The 18,447-nt window shown below is 41.2% G+C and overlaps 1 protein-coding gene across 4 annotated transcripts in view; it reads right to left on the bottom strand.

Moving 5' to 3' along the window:
- The window catches only part of PREP (prolyl endopeptidase), a 133,456-nt gene that overhangs the window by 90,525 nt on the left and 24,484 nt on the right, over window positions 1-18,447 (bottom strand). For all 4 annotated transcript variants that reach the window (XM_055535321.1, XM_055535322.1, XM_055535323.1 and 1 more), the window contains exons 3-6: window positions 16,454-16,587; window positions 15,252-15,382; window positions 12,215-12,424; window positions 7,829-7,950 (exon numbers count right to left, since the gene is read on the bottom strand). In XM_055535321.1, the coding sequence (XP_055391296.1) occupies window positions 7,829-7,950; window positions 12,215-12,424; window positions 15,252-15,382; window positions 16,454-16,587 (597 nt within the window). The remainder of the gene's footprint in view (window positions 1-7,828; window positions 7,951-12,214; window positions 12,425-15,251; window positions 15,383-16,453; window positions 16,588-18,447) is intronic.

Genomic DNA, 18,447 nt, shown 5'->3' with positions numbered 1-18,447 from the left:
AGTGAAAGAGAGGACGAGAGTGGTGAGCCTTGGACACACACGGTCCGATCAGGAGTGCCCCTGGGACTGAAACGAGGACCGCTTCTCCTGAGATGAACAGATGGAATCCGTCTTCAGGAGCCAGGGAAAGTACACCCCCTGGGACAGCACAAGGGGGTGAAGGGTCACCCAGCAGCACATATGCCAGCAGCCTCAGGTTCAAGCACCAAAGTTAAGGTCAAGAGGACAAGGGTATCCTTAAAATGGCACACAAACTGAACATGATGGGAAGTCCGTCATGGATCACCCCCGCCCGAAGCCTCTCTGTAAACTTAAAAATGTTTATTTAGTGTAGTTTACTACAGACAAACATCCTCCATCAGGGCCAGAGCCTGCCCATCTCTGCTCCTATGTACCACCTGACCTTGGCACAGTGGTGGACCTAGGGTAAGGGCTTCCAGGTATTTGGGGAGTAAATATGTGAACTGTGTTGACCAGGAAGAGAGCTGCCGAACAGTTAATGCTCAAGCCCAAAACTATCCAACAAGAAAGGGGCAGGTGAGGCAGAGTTTCCTGAGGAACACTGGACTCGACTGTGCTTGCCCTATAGGGCTATGCCAGGCACACCAGCGTCTGCAGGATCTTTATGTGCATGAACCTCAGCAGCAGAAGGAGGAGTACAGAAATGTACATCCTGAGTGCCCACAAAGAGTTAAGCATTAGGTAACGATTTTACACGTTGACATATGTGTAACATATACAAACATGTACACAAACACAGATGACCCTTGAGTAAGATGACTCTACTTACACACGGATTTTTTTCAACAGTAAATACTACAGTGCGACAAAGACCAGGATTGGTTGAATCTGTGGATGTAAATAGTGGACATGGAGGAACAACATATACAAAGTTCTTAAGTTATTAGGATGTTAACTTAATAATCTGATTAAGTTATTAGGATCCTTAACCCCCACACTGTTGAAGAGTCAGCTGTATATGCATATCTTAATTACTAGGGATCACAGTGAACATATGAAGATGGTTTATGCAGACATGTGATAAACATTAAGATCAGTATTTGTTGTTTAGTGGCTCAGTCATGTTCGACTCTTTGTGACCCCATGAACTGTAGCCCACCAGGCCCCTCTGTCCATAGAATTCTCCAGGCAAGAATATTGGAGTGGGTAGACATTTCCTTCTCCAGAAGATCTTTCCAACCCAGGGATCAAACTCGTATCTCCTGCTTGGTAGGATTTTTTACCACTGAGCCACCAGAGAAGCCCAAAGGATTACCTTTGTTAAAAAACAAACCTCCCCCGTTCCTAACTTCCCCCAAGAATTAGGTACAACAGAATTAGGTCCTCAGTGTAGGATTCAGCTGTATATCACAAAGAGGCTGGGCATTTTCTCTTTAGTCCCTGCTAAAGGGATGTGATGTGTTTTCAGAATCTATACTCCAGAGCACCCTCTGCTGGGAAAAGTGTCTCAAAATGCTGGCTTTGTGTGCATGTGTGTTTTTAATGCTCTACAAATCACTTTAAAATAGATTTGGGGTGGCGTGGGGCGGTGGAGTGGAGGGTGTCCAAAAGAATCTTCTAAAACATGGTTTTTTTACCCTCCCACAACCCTGCTCTCCAACAGAAACCTCACAGTCTACCTTACATAATAACTGACATCACTGTCCCTCCAAGCCAGATGCCAGGTATGTTTCATGTTACACCCAGGAGGCATAAGGCAGCTGCAGTTCTGTGATCCCAGCAGCTGGAGGTGTGCAGGGACCAAGGGCAGAAGGCCTGGGCTGGCAGGTGGGGAGGGCAGTGCTGAACACTGCCTGCACATCCAGGATGGAGGGACCGGTGGACATGGGTTCCCCTGGAACAAGAGGCACCGGGAGGCAGCTGGTAGGTAGCTCCAGGTACCTGGAAAGGTCCCTGCTGAAACAGGATGGAAAGCAGGGGCAGCAGAGAGGCAGGAACCTCAAGGGAATTTTGCTGAGAGGAGAAGGTCTGGGGGAAGGGAGGATGATAGCCAAGGTCAGCCAGAATTTAAGGTTCACACGAGGGAATGTGTGGTTCCAAAGTCCAGAGGTTCCCAGAATCGAGGGGATCTCACTGCAAAAGGAGGCCACAAAGAGCTGGTGCCCAGGCACCAGTCATGGCTGAGAGCCACGAGGAGACAGGGACAAACAGCTCCAGAGGAGTAAAAGTTCCCTTCCCCTTCTCCAACTCCTCCCCTGTTGGCCGCTGAAGAATCTAAAGCACCATGGAAACTATAAGATATACATATAACTAAATTACTTTGCTGTATATCAGAAAGTAATATAGCAATAGTTCAATAAAATAAAAATTTTAAAAACAGTTCATTCTTTTTTATTGATGACTAGTATCCCATTATGGAGAAGGAAATGGCAACCCACTCCAGTATTCTTGCCTGGAGAATCCCATGGACGGAGGAGCCTGGTGGACTACAGTCCACGGGGTCGCAAAGAGTCAGACACAACTGAGCGAAACAGATGTACTGCAGTTTATTCACTCATGCGCTTGTTAATGGATACTTGGGTGTGTCCAGTTTGGGGCTATCATGAACAAAGCCACTATGACTACTCATCTCTAAGTCTTTGTTATGGGGAAAAAATATAATCAAGAAGAGGGAACAAATAGTACCTACTCCACCTATTAGTCCCCCATGTGCTCATGAAACCTAAGCTGGGGAGAGGGAGGCAGGAAGTAAATTGGAGACCTGATATTTTGTTTTGAGCTGCAATGAACCTTTAGTAGGGCTTTCCTAGTGGCTCAGCAGTAAAGAATCCACCTGCAATGCAGGAGCCTCAGGAGACACGAGTTCAATCCTTGGGCTGGGAAGATTCCCTGGAGGAGGGCATGGCAACTCTCTCCAGTATTCTTCATTGGAGAATCCCATGGACAGAGGAGCCTGGCGGGCTACAGTTCATAGGGTCTCAAAGTCAGAAACAACTGAGGCGACTTAGCACACATGCACAGACCTTTAGTAGCAGTTCTAATACAGTAAAGTGTCCAGAAAGCTATGGGCTCTGCCAAGTGGTAGACACTGTTCTGGGGAGAGATGCTGTCCTGGGCAACAGAGAGAAAACCAATGCTGCTTTGTGATAGCAACTTAATGGGCAGCTCAAGGCAAGAAGGACCTATCCATGCAGGAAGGCAGAGGAGGTCTCTATGAAGGAAGGAGACGAGTCATGAGATGGCATCTGAAGAGATGGATATAAAGAGAAGTCTTCAGACAACCTGGAATGCAGCAGCCGAAAGGGAGGAGGGAGGCTCAGCAAAGAAATTCAAACACCTCCATGCACTCAGATGGCCACCTGCCCACATGTACCTCCAACCACACCCCAAAGCCCAAGGCTCCAGGGGACTATGAGATGTTGTGATAAACTCTCCACCCACAGACTGAAAAAGGGCCCTGAGGAAGCTTAAGAAACATACTTGGAGAGCTGATGTGACTTGCCCAAGGCCACATAGACAGGACTAAAATTAAAATCTCCTGATTTGTGCTCCAGTCCACCCCTGTCACTAGAGTGACGAATCCTCCAATGAGAGACGCTGTTAGGTGTATTCACAAAATACGAGATTCAAAATGACAATCCCCAGTGGCTCAGATGGTAAAGAATCTGCCTGTAATGCAGGAGACTGAGGTTCGATCCATGGTTCCAGAAGATCCCCTGGAGAAGGGAATGGCAACTCACTCCAGTATTCTTGGCTGAAGAATTCCATGGACAGAGGAGTCTGGCGGGCTACAGTCCATGGTGTCATAAAGAGTTGGACATGACTGAGTAACTAACACAAAAGGCAACTATTGAAAAATAAAAGTAACAACCACAGCACGTGCATTTGGAGTGTGGTTATGATTGGGACTACTGCTTTCCTCTAAGGTGCAGGTCACTAAACAAACACTGTTAGAAGACTTCCTGGTGGCCCTGTGGTTAAGACTCCATGCCTCCACTGCAAGGGTACAGGTTCAATCCTTGGTCAGGATACTAAAAGATCCCATATGTCACAAAGTGCAGCAAAAAAAAAAAAAAAGAGTTGGGGGTGGGGTTGTTAGGAAACCATCTACTTCACGTGCAGTGAACACCCTGAACAATCTCTGCACCAGGCATGGTACTTCTGGTCCAGCCAGCCTATAGCACACCTGTTTCTTGGACTGTCTTGGGATTTATCACACTTCATTGACAGGTACAAGAAACTCCCACATTGAGACTTTTTGCACAACCTAGATTTTTCTGACCTGGAACTGAATCATCAATTCAGGGTAGACCTGAGGCTTCTGTAGGCTCAGAACTATAGCATCCGTGTTTAAGGGACGAAGGTATTCTCTCATGTAGCCAGAAGTTCCTCTCAGCAGGACCTGCCCAACTCACTCCGGCCACTGAAAGGGTGACATCTAACAAAATCCCTCAAGCAGCTGGAATACAGCTTAATGAAATCTACACGCAGTTTGTGTCTACTAAGCCTACCGGTTTGCTTACGACTTCCTCTGCACAATCCGCTCATCGGGGCGCTCATCCAGCATAAAGTTCCTCAGGACTCGCTGGACACATCTCATGAATTTCTGTTTTTCTATTTATTGCTTCTGTGCAATACAGATGCAGCTCTCCATTTACTGCTGCTGCTGCTAAGTCGCTTCAGTCGTGTCCAACTCTGTGTGACCCCAGAGACAGCAGCCCACCAGGCTCCTCCATCCATGGGATTTTCCAGGCAAGAGTGCTGGAGTGGGGTGTCATTGCCTTCTCCGTTTACTACCATTCTTTAAATGGTCATTCCTGCTGTTTTCACATGACCTCTTACCTTTTGTCAAGGGAGGCAGAGGGCATGCTGATTAAGAAGATACAGGCTGTGGGTTTAACATGCCCAGCAGGCAATTCCAACTGTGGATTTGCAAGCTAATCATGCTCGCAGGTATTTTATTTTGTCTATGCAATGAAATGATCACTGTCCTCTAAAGGTTATGGTAAAGATTATACTAGATGAACTACATAGAGTGAATACCTACTGAGTGAATGATAGAAGGATCATTCAAACTATTTAAATTTGCTTTTCCTTTCAGTTGCCTAGCCACAGAATTGAATACATATATATATATATATATATATATATATGTTAAATGCAAATACGATATGTTTCGACTGTTATTTTTAAAAACTGGCTACTAATAGCAGCATTATTCACAATCGTGCTGTGGAAACACCCCAAGTCTACTTACAGATGACTGGATAAGCAAAGTGTAGTACATGTACACAATCGAATATTATTCACTTTTTAAAATGATGGAAACTCTGACACATGCTATAACATCTAAATAAACCTTGAAGCTCTTATGCCAAGTCTGTGCTCGGTTGCTTCAGTCGTTTTCGACTCTTTGAGACCCCATGGACGACAGCCCGCCAGGCTCCTCTGTCCATGGGGATTCTACAAGCAAGAATACTAGAGTGGGTTGCCACGCCCTCCTCCAGGAGATCTTCCCAACCCAGGGATCGAACCCAGGTCTCCATCACAAATGGATAAATTCTATATAATGACATTTACACAAGGTACCTCGAGCAGTCAAATATATAAAGAGACAGAAAGTAGAATGGTGGTTACCAGGGCCTGGGCAGAAGAGGGGATGAAGAGTTATCATTTAATGCGTACAGAGCTTCGGTTTCACAAGATGAAGAAGTTCTAGAGACAGACAGGGGTAACGGTTGTGCAATAATGTGAACACACTTGGTACAATTGTACTCTATAAATGATTAAGCTGATAAATTTAGTTGATGATTAAACTGATAAATTTTATGTTAACTATACTTTACCATGATTTTTAAAAACAAAAACAAACAAAAAAAACTAGCTGCTTCAATTAAATGCTAGTAAAGAGAGGTGAGCAAGGAGTTACATGTGTATTCTACAGTGAAGATTGTTTTCTTTCAGACTAATTTGTTAAGATCAGTATTCTGGAACTTACTTTTAGTTGTATTTCATTGTATCAATAAAATAATTTTACCTTTATTAAAATACGTCTGCTATAATGTTTCTCCATCAACATCTCTCCCCACAAAAGGTGAAAAGAAACACATGAACTAACATGACATTTTCTGGGGTAGTATATTTACCTTCCTAATTGTTTCACGCAAATGAAGATACAAATCTATATCATTTTATAAATAAACACCTACTATCTGCAGAATGCAGAAGCCTTAGGTATGAGGAGAAGCTGGACCAAGATGAAAACTTAGTATAATAATCTACAAAGAGTCAGAAAAACCACAGAAACAAATAGATGAGAAAAATGACAACAGTAACTCTACAAGAAAAGCTTGTAGGAGGGGAAGTTAGGTGGGAAGACAAAGCATGAAAGGGCATAACTTCAGGTGGTAATATGTAAGTCCTATAAATTCACTGTAAACACACTGTGTTAAAAGTCTGGCAAACTTTTTCTAGTAAGGGCAAGAAAGTATTTGCAGCTTTTTGGGCCATGTGGCCTTCTGTGGCAACAAGTCAACTCTGCTATTATAGCCTGAAAGCAGCCACAGAGAGTAAGTAAACAAATGGGTGTGGCTGTGTTCCAAGAAAACTTTATTTACAAAAGCTGGCAGCAGGCCAGATTTCAGTTGAGGGCAACAGTTTGCCAACTATGGTTCTAGAGAAACAAAATAAATAAAAGGACAATGTGGAATAAAGTGGATTAATGAATGAGGACTGAAATACCGTGGGTTCCTAGTCTATCCCCCAGTGAATCAGACCTATGTTCAGAAGCTCACATCTAAAATGCCCCTTTCATACCAAAGTTCTAACTATATCCCAGAGAAGACATAAGAGTCTCAATGGACTAAAAAGTTTCTAGTGAATTGCTCACTCCCACTAAGAATGGGATGATAGCCCTCCTATATGAAAACATTGAGAATGCTTTTATATCTTTAAAAAATATATATTTCATATATATATATATATAAATGAGCTGACAAAAGCTGAAACTCCAGTACTTTGGCCACCTCATGAGAAAAGCTGACTCATTGGAAAAGACTCTGATGCTGGGAGGGATTGGGGGCAGGAGGAGAAGGGGACGACAGAGGATGAGATGGCTGGATGGCATCACTGACTTGATGGACGTGAGTCTGAGTGAACTCCGGGAGTTGGTGTTGGACAGGGAGGCCTGGCATGCTGCGATTCATGGGGTCGCAGAGTCGGACATGACTGAGCGACTGATCTGATCTGATCTGATCTGAGCTGACAAAAGCCTAATTCTTACTCTAAGCATTTCTAAGTGTTTTTAACAGCTGATTCTCAAGATGCAGAATAAAATCTGGGAGAGTAACTACAAAGATGTATCACTTCACCAGAGGCTCTTTCTTATCAAGACCAGGAAGGTATGAACCATCTATGAGATGCGTAAACATCCAAAAGACACACATTTGAATGTAAAAACAAGTAAACACAAAGCATGAAGAGCACAGTTGTATAAAAAAGAAAAGCAAACACTCTTCGCCCTCACTCTCACTTGTGTAAAAAGAAACTTCTGGACGAAAACTCTCTTCATCTCTGAGATTAGGATCAAGTTTTGAAATATTCATGTTCTACTTTGCGTTACTTTGTACTTTTACATTTTTACCATAAGCATGTATTACTTTTAGTACTGAGATTTTTATGTTGAGATTACCTTTAAAAGATTTATCACCTTCGCTATTAAGAGTACACTTGAGGTCTAGTATTTTTAACAAAAGAATATTCAACTTCTTTTCCACTATCCATAAAGATCACCATGTAAAGAGAATATTTATATACACAATCCATGACAGATGCTATTTGTGGATAAAATTTCATGGTAGTACAATACCTCAGCTCCACCCATCCACTTAGGCTCATCAGGAAACTCAGCACACAAAATATCTTCTGACTGATCAGTCCCCAACACATGGTAGCAGAGCTTTTGGTGGAGATTGGTGGATGTTTCTGTGCCTGAAGGGGTTAAAAATGTACACTGAAATGCAGCTGACAATTTTAAGAAAATCTATTCCTCCCATAGTAGACAATGCTAGAAGCATCTAAAAAGCTAAGTATCTGGTTATAGGATTATCCAATACAAAGTCAATATACCATAGTTAATCACTTTTCTATATACTAGCAATGAAAAAGTGGAATTTGAAATTAAAAACACAATACCATTTACATTAGCAGTTCCCCAAATGGAATGCTTAGGTATAAATCTAAGAAAATATGTATAAGATATATAGGACAAAAATTACACAACTGATGAAAGAAATCAAAGAATAAATCAATGGAAAGATATACTCAATAAATTATGGAAAACACTCAATATTGTCAAGATGTCAATTCTTTTCAACTTGATCTACAGATTCAGTGCAATCCCAGTCAGAATCTCAGCAAGTCATTTCGTGGACATGGACAAACCGATCCTAAAGTTTACGTGGAGAGGCAAAAGACCTGGAAGAGCCAACACAATATTCAAAGAAGAGAACAAAGTTGGAGCACGTTCACTACCCAACTTCAAGATTTATTACATGGAATTAAGACAGGGTGGTATTAGCAAAAGAACAAACAGATCAAGAGAACAGAGTAGAGAGCCCCACATAAAAAAAGTCAACGGATCTTTGATAAAGAACAAAGGCAATACAATGAAGAAAAGACAGTCCCTTCAACAAATGGTGCTGTAACAACTGGGCATCCCCGTGCAAAAAATGAATCAAGACAGGGGCCTTACACAATTTGCAAAAATTAACCCAAAATGGATTGCAGGCTTTAAAATGCAAATGCAATCAAGAAACTCCTATAAGAGAGACCTCCCTGGTGGCCTAGTGGTTAAGACTCCATGCTTCCACTGCAGTGGGCATGGGGTTTGATCCCTGGTTGGTGGACTAAGATCCCACATGCTGTGTGGTCCAAAAAAAAAAAAAAAAAAACTCCCTCAAAACTTCTAAAAGATAACGCAGAAGAAAACCTAGATGACCTTGGGTCTGGTGATGACTTTTTAGATACAACACCAAAGGCATGAAAGAAATACTGATAAGTCAGACTTCATTAAAATTAAAACCTTCTGCTCCATGAAAGACACTGTTAAGAGAATGAAAAGACAAGCCACAGATTGGGAGAAAATATTTGCAAAAGACACATCTGATAAAGGACTGTTATCCAAAATATACAAAGAATTTTAACAACTCAACAATAGAAAAACAAAGACCAAAATAAGAAAACAAATTTTAAAAAGGGCCAAAGACCTTAACAGACCTTAGCCTCCCAAAGATACAGGAAAATAAGCATATGAAAAGATGCTCTGCAGCATGCGTCAAGGAATTGCAAATTAAAACAAGGAGATACTACTACATACCTATTAGAATGGCCAAAACCCAGAAAACATCACACCACCAAGTGCTGGCCAAGATGTGGAATAACAGGAATTCTCATTCATTGCTGGCAGAAATGTAATTGTACAGCCACTTCAGGACATAGTCTGGCGGTTTCTTACAAAACTAAACATAAAAGATGCAGAAACTATGTTCGCTGGTTTTTTATCCAAATGAGTTGCAAACAAATCAACACAAAAATCTGTACACAGGGGTTAACAGCAACTTTATTCATAAATGCCAAAACTTGGAAGCAACCAAGATGTACTTCAGAGGTGAATGGATAAACAAACTACAGTACATCTAGACAATGGAATGTTATTCAGTGCTAAAAAGAACTGAGCTACCGACCCACAAAAACATATGGCGAAAACTTAAATACACATTAGTAAGTGAAAGAAGTCAACCTGAAAGGCTACATATTATATGATTCCAAGTATATGACACTCTGGAAAAGGCAAAGTTATAGGGACAGTAAAAATATCAGTGGTTGCCAGGGACTGGCAGAGGAGGGAAGGATGCACAGGTGGAACACAGAGGATTATGAAGGCAGTGAAAATGCTACAATGCTGGATGCATATCATTATACATTTGCCCAAATCGAGAGTGAACTCTGATGTCAACTATGGATTTGGGGTGATTATGATGTGTCCATGTAGGCTCATCTATTGTAGCCTCTGGTGGGGATGTTGATAATGGGGGAGGCTATGCATGGATAAGGAACAGAGGGTATATGGGAAATCTTGGTACCTTCTACTCAATTCTGGTGTAAATCTAAATCTGCTCTAAAAGATGAAGCCTACTCACAGCTACAGAGAACAAACTGGTGGTTGCCAGAGGGGAGAGAGGTGGGAGGATGGGCAATATAGGTAAACAGGATTAGAGGTGCAAACTTCCCATTCCCAAATAAATGTCACAAGAATACAATGTACAGCACAGGGAATTTAGTCAACAATTTGTAATAACTTTGTATGGTGACAGATGGTAATGACTTATGATGATGATTATTTTTATAATGCATAAAAATACTGAATAACAACAACAACAAAAGATTAAGTCTATTTAAAAAAAACAGAGGGTTAAGTATCAGTTGATTATCACCCTAGAAATAATCACACATATTTGCTGATTTTGGAGGTTGATAAAATGTTGAAGGAAAAAAGGAAGAGGATACCATCACATAAAAAAAAAAAAGTTTTACAGTACTTGATGATTCTCCATGGGCTTTCTAGGAACACTGGTAAGAATCACAGGACCAGAACTGCTTAGCCTCACTCAATAAGTCCTCTACCACACAACCTGAGAGGCTGTTGAGGTCTTCCAGACAAGAGGACAGCAAAATTACAGCTGGGAGATGTTGGTTTTCTTAAATCAACCACGGTTACTAATTATAACTATTTCTGCCAAAAGAAGTTGAGGTTAAATAATCATTTTCATGCTTTTCCAGAAGTTAACTTAATAACACTGTCCTCTAACAAGAAACAGCTAGTGATAAAACTTTTTTGGTCTCCTGGGACTTGGAAACAACCCTTTTCTAACTCAGCAGCACTCTTAACACAGGCAGCTAATTCAGTACACAGAGCACAGAGAGCTTTCTTTAGCCAGCATCCTTGAATAAAAAGCCTACTCTTAGCTCCTCCTGTAGTTCATTGGTTGAACTAAGAAAAAGGTACTACAGTAATCTAATCAAAGGCAGCAAAAGCTAACTGTAGCTGAAAAAAATGAAAAGCGTAATAGACTCACTCCCAACTCATCTGGGGGGAAAAGAGGAAAGAAAGTGTATCTCCAATGATATAGCAATTCACGGCAAGGGGACAGCACGTGCAGGAGAAAGCACCGGACTAGCCTTGCTTCCTGCTAGCCCACACACTGCAAAAAGTAACTGAGACCCTGCGCCCCAGCTCCAAATCTTCAGCAAAGAGATGGTAAAACCCACCTGTAAAGCCAACCAAGACATCATGAAAATGCACCACATGGAAATAAGGAGTAGCATAAAGAAGATGATGCTGACTGCTTGTACCAGCAAGGTACAAGCTATAGGGTCCTTCCTACCTAGGAAGGTGAGAGGTGAAGGGAAAAAAGGGGACCAGTTGCACGTAACAGGATCTCTGTGCAACTGAAAAGGAGAACACATGCCCCGGAAGTTAACAAGGACAAAAGTGTCAAGACAAATGTGACCAACAGATGACCTGCAACTTCTGAGAGGAAGAGATGTGATTACTGCAAAACTTTATCATCACTCATTAAACCTCATTAAATAAGTCGGTTTTATTTTTTAAAAAAATCCATTTTCTCCATGACCCTCTTGGGAGAGAGACTACATCTGTGAAGAATAGACACTGCAATAAAAATGGCTCCAATTTTTCACAATTCCCTGTATTTGTCTCCCCACCCTTGAATGGCCCTGTGACTTGCTTTGGCCAAAAGAAAGCAGTGAAGTGATGTTCCAGGAGCAAGCCCAGGCATCAAGGAGGTCGTGCCTTTCGGCTCTCTCTTGGAGAGCTGTTGCGCACACAAGCCCGGGCTGGCCAGCTAGAGGATGAGACCACATGGAGCATCATGGAGGCCCCGGACATGTTCAATTGACTGGCAGCTAATCACAGGTAGATGACAGAATTCAGCTACACCTAGAACTGCCTGGCCAATTTGCAGACTCACGAGCAAAAATAAATGGTCATTATTGTGAACCACAAAGTTTTGGCAGGATCTGTTACACAACAATGGTAACAGATACAACATCCTTCAAGGAAACATGGTTCTAGACCAAGCAACCTCTACATAGGGTCTAGCTTCTTCTCTAAGTTATGTGGAGACACACTTCATTTCATGAAAAAGGTGCTTCATCTCAAGTCTCAACCTACCATCACTTTTCCCATCCTGCTGCGGGTATGCGTTGTAGAACATCCCCTTCCCGTCATGGGTCCAGGCCATACAACTGAACTTGACTCTTTCAAGCACATCTGGAAGCTCTTTGGCACCATCGACTTTCATGAACTTGATGGTCACCCAGTCGGAGCCGCTGGCACTCAGACCGTAGGCAAAATATTCACCATCCTCACTGAATGCATAGCCTAAGGAACACATGAGAAATGTCAGTGAACATGGGAACACAACTCCCAGCCTTGCCCACTGTCCACCATGCTGACAAGGGTTTTTCCATCACATATGGAGGCAGAAAGTGGCAAAAGGAGGAGCAGGAAACTGGTAATGAGAATTCTTGGGGCTCACCCAGGACTTGCAGGAATTTGTCTTATGACCTTGGACAAATTCTCTAACCTTTCCAGGTCTTAGTTTCTTCATCTGTAAAATGACGTCCCGAATTATATGACCGCTAGGATGCTTCCATTTAAAAATTTCTATAATTCAATAAGTAGCTCATTTAAAAGCAGAGCTCATCTGGGATTTCAGCATATTTTATTTATATTCAGAGGGAGGGGAAAGGGAGGAAGGAAACTGCTTCTAGAGTAATGACTGAATATAACAGAACTAAACTAGAGCCATTATCTAATTTTTGGAATGGATTCCAAACTACTTGAAATCACTCCTTCCTACCTCATTTTCTGAGAATTGCTAGCATGCAAGGATTAACATTCACACCATCTGACAACCAAAAGCCCAGGTAAATGAAGCCTGAGGGTTTGCAATAAAGACTCATGCAGTGCATATTCCAAAAGTGACAGTGAAAAATACGGAAAGCAACACTGCTGATGGACTAACGCACTATGTCCCACTCTCTGGGGCTGTCACAGACAGAATGTCCTAACCACTGTGGAATGTTTCTTGACAAATACTTATGTTTCCATTGGCTTTTATGATCATAAAGAATGTGTAATATTTGGCACCAGGCACCAGAGATATCCTCTTATGATGTCTGCTAACCTTCACTGGAGGCTGAAAATCATCCTAAGAAACCAAACTACTTTCAGAGGTTTCCTACTATTTTGAAAGGAACTTCTATGAGTGAAAAATAAAGTTAAAATTTCATAAAACCTATTTATTAATCATTTATGATTCCTATAAAGCATCCAGGCTCATATGTATATAAATACAGAAAAGGGTCAAGAAAGTAATGGAGTAAATATTCATTTTTTTTGTCTGCATAAGTTATATATAATTTAAAAAATTTCAGGGAAAATGCAAATAAAATATTTTGACTTTAAAATGTATATTTAAAAAAAAATCACACACTATGAAAAGAATCTGAATGTCTGTTGTGTTAGTTGCTCAGTTCAGTTCAGTTCAGTCCCTCAGTTGTGTCCAACTCTTTGCAACCCCATGAATTGCAGCACGCCAGGCCTCCCTGTCCATCACCAACTCCCGGAGTTCACTCAAACACACATCCATTGAGTCAGTGATGCCATCCAGCCATCTCATCCTCTGTCGTCCTCTTCTCCTCCTGCCCCCAATCCCTCCCAGCATCAGAGTCTTTTCCAATAAGTCAACTCTTCGCATGAGGTGGCCAAAGTACTGGAGTTTCAGCTCAGTCATGTCCAACTCTTTGCAACCCCATGGACTGTACTTGCCAGGCCCCTCTGTCCATGGAATTCTCCAGGCAAGAATACTGGAGTGGGTTGCCATTTCCTTCTCCAATAATATGGTCTTCAGAAAACTCAAAGACTGAGACCAAGTTCCATGTCTAATTTACCATGTTATCCATCAGGGCCTGTACATGACAAACATTACAGAAAAAAGTTTTTGGAATGTATTATTGAAGGGAGAAATAAGAGCCTGTTATAATGAAGTCCTTCTGGGTGAGTTGCAAGATAGACTTTGGTTAAAATGAAATGAGTTTCTATTTAGAGTATATTACTGCACAGTATCAGTGTATTAAATTCTTTCACAACTCCAAGATCAAATTCAACAAAGAATACTCACAATAAACTTGCTGGCGTCTTATTTCCAATACTGATTATGATTACTCTCAGTACTAATTAGACTAAGGATCATTATTTACATATACAGCCTAGTCGGGGAGAGGAGGAGGAAGCACTAAATGACTAACTGACTTTATAAAGGGGTCTTTGCACACATCTGCTGAAACAGGGCTCTTTAATTCCCATCTAATCGATTACAGGACTTCAGAGTTCCAACTGCTCAATTTTGTAGTGCTGAATCTACACTTGTGCTTTTTTAAAAATAGAATATGCTGAGCCAACTCAACTAAACATCTAGAATACTAGTCAGTGATGATTCTCAGAGTGTACAATTTGTAAACCATAGATAGATACAGTGTATAGACAATATTCTTACCCTAAAGTTGGGTGTTTATGGCACAAAACTGGGGTAATCTTATTGACTCTGGAGTTTATCTTGGAAGTTACTTAGGAGACATACAGCAGCTGAATACATATTTTTGCATATAGCAAAATTTATTCATCCTCAGGGGACAAAGGATCAAGTTGTCTAATTTCTACAGGATTGTGTTTTATACTTTTAATCCTAACATCATAACAATCAACTAAATTTTAAAACTCATCACTTTTTCTTATCAAGGAAGTAGACTTCGTATTCTTTCCTGTTTTACATGTACAGTTAAAACATTCTTTGTACAACTTAAATTTCTTTAGGAAGAGAATTAATTTTTTTTCCAAATACAGGTAGGTCTCAGAGATGCTACAGGAAGTGGTGGTGATACTTCAAGATCCCAGAAGCCCTAGAAGCTAATTTAGGTCCAGTGTGAATTATTCTCTAGTTCTGCTTCATGCTGTCAGAAGGTGTGACCACTCGTGTGTTCTAAATATACTGTGCCGAAATCAGCTTTCCCGACACTGCATGTGCGTCTGTTCCACAATATGGTTCACGCTCTGTCTGGTCTCTCAAGGGTGGGACAACTGCACCCACACCAGAGCTGTCAGCACGGGCCCAGGACTCCCGCAGGCCTGGCTATGGAGCCCTCACCTCGGAGTGCCACTGTGCCATCATCGGAGAGTGTGTTGGGGTCGAGGAACACTCTGGCTTCACCCTCTAAAGAATCCTGTACATATAATACTCGTTGGTTCTGCAAACCTGTATTGTAAAAATAGAAATACCTGGGGGACAGAGACGGTCTTTATTTAGTTGTGGAGTAAAACCAAACACATAAAAACAAAAGGAAAAACAACATACAAAGCTACAACTGCACATAGGCTGTGCCAGGGGACTAGAGTGGAAGGTCCCACCAGCTCCCTGTACCTAGAATTTGTTACTTGAATTGCTTTAGGTATTAAAACAATTCACTGTGATTCTGCACATCAGCTAAATAAAGTCTGCTTTATATGCTAAAATGAAAACTGATATTCAGTAAAGCAGTAACTTTTTCTTTTCAATGGAGAAGACAGCAGATTTGCTAAAATGTACCAGTTCCCTTCCTTAGTCATGCTCCTAGGGCAAGGGGCGGGCAAACTTTTTCTGTAATGAGCAAGACTGCAAATTATTTAGGCTTTGGGCACCATACAGACTCAATCCTGCAGTTGTGGTATAAAGCAGCCATGAATAACACACAAGAAAATGACCATGGCTGCGTGCCATTTAAACTTCATTTGCAAAATAGGAGGTGGGCGAGGCTTGGCATGCAGAGCATACTTTGCTGATTCCTGTGTTGGGGGAGTCTAATAATTTCTAAAGTAAATTTGTGGTAGTGGTTCCAAAAAGACTTAAAAGGCGAACAAGAGGCTATGTTTTAAGTGAGTGTCAGAAGGAGAGGAACAAGAGAGGTGAATTAATGGGTGCTCCTTCTTGGCCTACTGCCATTCTTGGATGGAAGAAATGCATCTAATAAAGTCTTTTCATGTAGCATAAGCCAAAGAGGATTAATTTTAGAGGCAAATAAATCCCCACTGCTGTCTATGAATCATGCTATCTCACCAATTACTAGCCACAAGATAACAACTACTTCCTACAGTCTAGTTTCATCCTAGGACACATCTCTGCCAAATTTCTTAGTCCTTCTTTTAAGAACGTGGACAACAGACCAAAAAAAAAATATATTTTCATAGTCAAGTATAGAAATGAATTGATTTTATAATGTTTATAAAGTTTATAAACTGGTAAGTTATTTGGAATTTGTACTGTAAAATTTAAGAAAAGCAAAAAGAAAATGAAATGAAAGCAAGTTCACATACCTTTTCCCTTTCTTGAAGTGGCAGCTATATTTGGGATAGTCATACAATTCAGTCATTCTTTCTTTGTATAAACCTCTAATAGGACACTGCTCAAGAAACGGCACGGTAATCTTGTTCTGGGCCTCCACGAAAGCCTGGAGAGAAAATTTAAATGAACAAAGCATGTCAGATATAAGATTTTCCACATGGAGTGTTATCCATTAATATTACCAGCAACGTTCAGCAATTTCACTCCCAGGACTATATCCTGAGGAGACAAAAACATTATGTTGAGGAGACATCTGCACCCCCAAGTTGACAGCAGCATTATTTACAATAGTCACAACATGGAAACGACCAAAGTGTCCCCTGACAGATGAATGAATAAAGAAAATGTGGACGACATACAGACAAGTGTAATCCAGTCATAAGAAAAGTAGGAAATTCTGCCATTTGTGATAACACGGATGGAACTTGAGGACATTAAGTCTAACGGAGAAAGACAAATACTGCATGATCTCACTCATATGTGGACTAATGTAAAACAAAACCAAAATCCACAAACTCATAGAAAAATCAGGTTTGTGGTTACTAGAGGCAGGAAGGAGATAAGGCAAGTGGGAACTGAATGAAGGTGGTCAAAATGCACAAACTTCCAGTTATAAGATAACTAAGTACTAGGTATGTAATGTACAACATGATGACTATAACTGACATTGCTTTAAGAGATATAAATGTTGTTAGAATAAAATCCTGAATTCTCATCCCAAGGAAAAAAAACTGTTTTCTTCTTTCTTTTCCTATCTGAATGAGTTGATGGATGTCAACTAAACTTGTCCTGGTGATCACTTCATGATACAAGTAGATCAAATCATTATGCTGTACACCTTAAGCTTACACAGTGCTGTATATCAACTGTATCTCAATAAAAGCAGGAAAAAAGATTTTTGAAAAAATGTATCAGCAAAAGCATACTTTCCCTCAATAAATAACAGTAATACTCACATGGCACTCTGTACCAACCAAGTATTAACTCATTTAGAACTCATATTCCAATGGAGAAGGTTCTTTTTCAGCCCAACCTTCTGGATGGGGAGACTGAGTCTTCAGTTCAGTTCAGTCACTCAGTTGTGTCCGACTCTTTGCGACCCCATGAACCGCAGCAGGCCAGGCCTCCCTGTTCATCACCAACTCCCGGAGTCCACCCAAAGCCATGTCCATTGAGTCGGTGATGCCACCCAACCACCTCATCCTCTGTCGTCCCCTTCTCCTCCTGCCCTCAATCTTTCCCAGCGTCAGGTCTTTTCAAATGAGTCAGCTCTTCACATCAGATGGCCAAGTCTTAGAGTAGTTCAAAAGGTGACGAACATTGCGCAGCTGGAAAGTGGCAGAGCCAGTTCTTGAATCTGTTCTCAATGAACACGCTATACCACTGCTCAGATCACATGCTGTCAAGAAAGGGCACTCACCCCAGGCCAAGGCTCCTGGCTTCTCAGCAGCCAGTGATCCCCAAATATCAGATATAAAGAAACCAAGCTAGAGATACAAGCTAGAGATACCCAGGTACTATCTAACCAAGCCAGAGATACCCAGGTACTAGCTTATCAATTTTGTTTTTGACAATTTTTCCAAGACCTACTACTCTTGTCAACTTGAGAACTTTGCTAAATGTTGAAACTATAGAGTATTAAAAAAAAAAAATTGGAAAGCGGGTGGCACTGAGTAAGTTTATTGACAACAATGGTTTGGAAGAAAAGCAAGAGGTAGCCTCAGGAGGTCAGGAGATGCTGGCAGAGGATGTGACAGTTTCTACAACAGATCAGTTGTATCCAAGCTTAGCCTGTTTATAACTAAGCAGTCAGAAAGTTTATAATACTATAAAATCTGGGCTTCATAATAATTCACATCTGGCTATTAGAAATGAAGCATGAATAAATGTATCAGCTCAACTGAAGGTTGAATCAGATGTCTATGCAAAGGCAAACCGTTTTGACAGGAGAAAACTTCAGGAAATG

This window comes from Bubalus kerabau, chromosome 9 (genome assembly GCF_029407905.1).
Source record: "Bubalus kerabau isolate K-KA32 ecotype Philippines breed swamp buffalo chromosome 9, PCC_UOA_SB_1v2, whole genome shotgun sequence".
Taxonomy (NCBI): Eukaryota; Metazoa; Chordata; class Mammalia; order Artiodactyla; family Bovidae; genus Bubalus; species Bubalus kerabau.
Note: the sequence above shows the minus strand (reverse complement) of the source record. Positions and strands in the feature narration are given on the sequence as shown.